At 36.9% G+C, this 5575-nt stretch overlaps 1 protein-coding gene across 1 annotated transcript; it reads right to left on the bottom strand.

The window, feature by feature from the left end:
• Positions 1-830: 830 nt before the first annotated feature.
• LOC111329510 (uncharacterized) lies at positions 831-4798 on the bottom strand. The gene is made up of 3 exons (XM_088745970.1): positions 4666-4798; positions 3244-3534; positions 831-2844 (listed from the first exon to the last, which is right to left on the bottom strand). The coding sequence occupies exons 2-3, from the start codon at positions 3491-3493 to the stop codon at positions 2744-2746; spliced, it is 351 nt and encodes a 116-aa protein (XP_088602096.1). The 5' UTR covers positions 3494-3534; positions 4666-4798; the 3' UTR covers positions 831-2743.
• Between the last annotated feature and the right edge of the window lie 777 nt (positions 4799-5575).

Here is a 5575-nt window from a genome sequence, read left to right as displayed (position 1 = left end):
TTTCATTCCTTCTCGAGATGGCTAATCTTGCGAGTTAAACACAATGATAGGATCAGGCTCGTATCAAATACCAACAATGCTTGCATGCTGAAGAATACCGTAGTATTTCCCGGAGTTCATTTGGCTTATCATATCGCGATAAGTATGTCATTTAAGTGGTACCAGTAGGCGACGTCATGACTAGGGTGCCATTTGCCTGTGACATTATATTTAACTAAATTAACTCTTTATAAATGAATCGAGTTTCCCCCATTATCTAGGACAGTCCCGCAAACCTGAAAGCAGCGGTATGTCATTAACTGCACATCTACTTAAATATCTGTTCGATCAGCTTTCGGTGTGTAACACTTGAATTGTTCAAAGAAGTTATATGAACTTTAGGTAGACGCACTCGAACGCTCGCATAGTCTTCGAGAACGTTTTAAGTCCTTGGATCCCCCTTTCCTAAAAAAAACTTTTATCTTAATCTTCACAAAAGATGTCACGAGATGAAGACGAAATATTTTTATATCAATTTTGCACTGAGTTATGTTGCCTCTTTAAAAAGGAAAAGTTCCTTTTCGGTTTTGTTTAATGTTTCGTTTTGTTTTCTCCTGATGCACTATTTTACTTAATCATGAATCGGAAAGTTGGAGTATCGTGGTAGATCACGAAACATAACTTTTTTAGTGGTTCATCTAAGTCTTTCTTTCTCTGCATAGACGGTGACCTTAAGTTACAGAAGTTTGATATGAAGACGTTAAGAAGTGACGGAAGGGCCTGGAATGCAAGGCTAGTTGTCATATCTGCATGGGTTAGTTAGTTTTAAACAATGATACGCGAATTCGACCTCGGTGATAAATTCCTCTTGTTTATTTAGGTTTGAAGTTTAGTGGATGTTGTTTAGTTTTAACTAAAGGACGTTTAAACGCCACTGATTCAAAAGATTTTTGTGACGAATGATGATGCTATCTGAATCGAATCCCATTTTAAATCTAGTATTTTTCTTATAACAAAAAACCAATTAACCAACAAGCTTTAAAAGTTTCACTGATTCTTTTTCATTTCTTTTTTTTTTTAATTTCAGGTCCATATATTCCCTGAAAGTATTATCTAATCTTTCCCTACATCTCTAACAATTTTTTTCGGACATTTGGACAAATGCTGGAATGCAATCAACAGAAATTGTTAGTGTTATCATGACAGAAGCTATCGGTGTCGGGTTGAAAGGGATATCATATATGCATGTCTACGATGAGATCTTATGCATGCTCATCTAACTACGGTGAATAAACTGATTAGAGTTGAACTACTTCAATTGTTTCTATTTATTTGCTGAACTGTATGTCACTATTTTTCTCTCAAATTTTTTGGTATTGTGATGCACTATGGCAACTTTATGCAAGCTCTTTCTCCTTCAGTCTCCTCTTGGTAAATCGTGCAGAGATCCACACTTTTAACGCTGCCTGTGTCATTGTCTGTTAGAATGCCAGTGAGCTTCTCGTGATCTTTTCGAATTCAGTTAGAGCACTTCTCCATCGAGGGAAGTAATCTCATTTGCCAAATGAACGAACTTAAATGTTAAAAATAATCAGGCCAATGGGAAGTCAGAGTAAGACCATGTTAACCAACTTCACACGGAAAAATGCGATTATCAGGTCTGGGTTTTTTTTAACTCATCGATATGGTTAAAAACAGTGGCGTAAGTTGCTTTAGAATAATTCCCCAGAAGCGTGTAAGTAGCTTTGAGCTTCTAGCAGCCAGGGAATTGAGCGTGCAGGAGTTCTGAAGGAGATCTGGAACGAGAATAAGCCAGAAACCTCAAAGACCTCTTGCAGATCTCTTGTTACTCCAGTCGTAACAACAATGAGACTTAATAAGTTACGGCTATCAATCGATGATTTCTTTATATAGCGCAAATGATTTATCCTCTGTTGCTGTCCAATTTCGTTTCTTTTGTTATACAGAAAGAAAAACCGCATTGACCACTTTCATAAATGGCTGCCGGATTAATATTCTTTTGTTTAAATTTAAATTAGCCTTTCTGGCCTCGTTTTCCAGTACAAAATTCAAAAGAATACATCATCTCAAGCGAGGCCAGAAAGGCTAATTTAAATTTAAACAAAAGAATATTAATTCGGCAGCCATTTTTGAAAGTGGTCAATTGTGTGATACAAATACAATAACGCGTTAAAAAGTATAAGGTAACAGAACTCTCTTCTCCAAAAAATCCAGAATATTGAAAGTCTTAAACACTGCTCATGACTGCTGATTGAGTATGCACCATTTAAAAAGATATAAACCGAGATAAATGTCGCGGTATCGATCTTGACTGCGAAGTATCTGTGAACCGAATATCATCTGTAACGCAAATGTTGTTTTTTTTTCGTTTTGTTTTGTTTGTTTTATTCATTTATTTTTTAACGATATAACGCATGTCAACAAGTATGCATATCGATGTTACTATGAGGATTATAGTAGTGATGATGAGTACGAGGATGACGACGACAGAAACAATAACGATGACGAAGATGATGATGCTGATGCTGAAATGATGCCGAAATGATGACGTGGCTGATGATGGTGATATCGATAATGATTGTCAACACAGCGAAGGCAGTGACGACGACAAGATGGCGTTGACGACGAAAATGAGGACGATGACGATGATGATGATAATACTGTCTTTTTCTAAGCACATCAGGTAAAATGATGGCAGTACATCTTAAAATGTCAATTATGAAGAACCAGCGAGATAAAAGGATCATGATGAATCTTCTCTACTATTTACGGACATTGAAAGTAGGCACGCCCAAGCAAATAGAAAGAGACTGATTAAAAATCCTATGATCGGAGATATCCAACCTGGAATAGAAACAACAACAAATGTACCGCTCATCGATCTTGATATATTACCGCCTTGTGTTTTCATGTTGGAGTTAATTAGCTAGTGTTATTTAAGAAGTCTTTAACTTGCATGCAGCTTCACAGCAACCTAAAATCTAGGGAAGAGAAGAACCATCCTTTTTTAATTTCTCTCCCACTCCTCTTCTTCTGGCCATTGCATATCCTTTCTCCCGTACCCCTACCAATCCACCCCTTCCCCACCCACTCCCTTACTCCTTGTCCTCCCCTAATAACAGTCGTGGTCTTAAAAAGACGAAATAGCGAGGGCGGAACAGAGAAAAAATTTCGGTTACCACTGCACAACCCAGATGCGACTCCTACAAGCCGACTATCTAGTCACGCTGTTTTGTTACTTACCAATGTCATCATAAGCTTCACTGGAACTTGGCTGATTCTCGCCAAGGCATTGTTCGTGAACCGTATTGAAGTACTCGGCATTTTCCGAAATCACAGGTGGTATTAAAGGTTTCTCTCGTGCTGGGAGACTCAGTGTCCGTCTGGATCGATGAGATAAGGATGTTAGGGGAGGGGGGTTGTATGAATGACTTCGGAAAGCGCGCGTCTGCATCGTGCCGGTGGGTATGAAAATCGTGACTCTGTCAGACATTGCGTTACTTGAAGTAACGCAATGGCCTCTTGGCGGTATTTCTATGAGGAAACATGAGTGAGTTTAGTTATTTCTAATTTTCAAAATCAAGTTTAAAATGTCGATGTAAAGACTAGTACATAATCTACTCTGTGAGAAATAAGTTCGATTTTTAAAATATGTGTGAAAAATTGGTATTTTAAAGAACTTTTTCTTTCTTAATTAACAGACTGAGCTGAAAAACCCCCTTAGACGAAAAAGAGACATGTTTCGTCAAAGGACTCTTTCACTTAGAATTTCAAAATAGAAGCCTTTTAGTAATTTCAAATATAAAACTCTAGAAAAAAATTATTACTTTACTTTATATAATTCTGTTAAATACAACATTGATTCTTTTGTAATAACTCATTTTTTTCATAATTATGATTAATTGGTAACATAACTTTGTATTCAGTCTGTTATCATACAAGTGATTACAAATCGGTTCAAGTTTAACTCGAACAAATTACCACACAGAATATCTTAAACGAATCTTAAAAACAAGATGAATAATCGTTTTTCCTCTCAAACAGATCGTATCCAGCCGGAACTGTATACATTTAAGGATATCATTTCATTAGTAATAAATATCAGTATAATCAATTCCCATGAAGCTTACAACGGGCGAATCTAATGTTAGTACACATTGGAGGATTATTGCTTAAAATGGAGGAAAACGAAATTAATTAAGTGAACGTATTAAAGTATGTAAATCGAAAGTCTGTATTTACCTCAAAGAAATACCCGCGGCACTCTTTATACGGGAGAAAAACTATACTTCAGTCAAGGTTATTTCATAAAATGTTGTTGTGATCCAAGTTAGTTTACGGCCATTACAATAATAGATTTAGAATGCGCGTTTACTTAGGGCAGGCTGATACTTTTCACTATCAGCTTGGGCGAGCGAGTTCGTGGAGGTTTTGTAGCATCGTAAATACTGCCATGTTTGGTATTTTTTTAAGTTGTAGGGTATTTAAGGAAAAAAAGCAAACAAACGCGTTAAAAAGTGGGACAAATTTTTTAATGTACCACTTTTTTTCTTGTAAAAGCAAAAAATAAAAGAAAGTGAAAAATAAATGTAAATTACGCCTTAAATTACATGGATAACAACATCATCAATCTATTTTTCAGAAATTGTTACAAAATGTACTAACCTGGATTTGTTTTAAGAAATTAAACCCAGCCCAATTCAATGCCTCTTTGCGAGCGAGGAAAAAAGACCTTCTTGCGGCAAAACACTTTTCTGGCGTGATAAGATCAGTCACGTCGAAAGCCGAAGGGCAGAAGGTGCCGCCCACATAATCAGCAAATATTCACCTAAGAGACTGGCGAAAGTGTGAAATTTAAACAGATCTATCTTCCGTTTAACATCTTCCTTTGTTCGGGTTTCATTAATTTCCTGATGTTCAAATGAATCTTTATTTTAAAATCACTAGGCGCCTCTGTTGCGGCAAGGGTTAAAATTGAATTACTAATGGATGTTGCGAGCGTGAGGCCAACAAAATTAAAATCGACAAAAGCAGTTGTTCTAGACTTGTGTTTTAATAGTGCCATAAGTGTTTTTTAAAGTGCATCGAAACAGTTATGCGCCTTAAGAAAAGTGCCACAAAATTTTATTTTGCATGTCTTTGGAAAAAATCACTTTGGCTGAATTAAAAGTGATTCTTCATTTAAATTCAAATAAATCCAAGGTGAGATGACGCTTGACGTTTAAAACCCTTTCATCAACCCCCTCCCTCCCCCTCCCCCCCCCCCCCCCCAACGCAACCTGAACAAAGGCTTAGCGCAATCTTCTACAGGGGATTTTTCAGTTTAATTTTCATACTTAAAGTCGGAGTGATTAACAAAATTGATCTTTTCTTCTGCATGCTTCGCTCCAAAAATAAATAGTGTGTAGGTCAACTTGTAAAGAAAGATAAGGAAAACCAAGGGTTGATTAACCGGGACTGAATGAACTCCTCCAGTGGAAAGAAACAGTGCTTCAGGTTGCTCAGAATACGAAGACAGAGACAAGTAGACTCTCCAGCTGCTTGGCCCGTCTGACTAGAAGTTTACTTCTTAAGC

This window comes from Stylophora pistillata, chromosome 14, assembly GCF_964205215.1.
Source record: "Stylophora pistillata chromosome 14, jaStyPist1.2, whole genome shotgun sequence".
Classification (NCBI taxonomy): Eukaryota; Metazoa; Cnidaria; class Anthozoa; order Scleractinia; family Pocilloporidae; genus Stylophora; species Stylophora pistillata.
The sequence above is the reverse complement of the archived record's forward strand: the minus strand, read 5'-3'. Positions and strand labels throughout refer to the sequence as shown.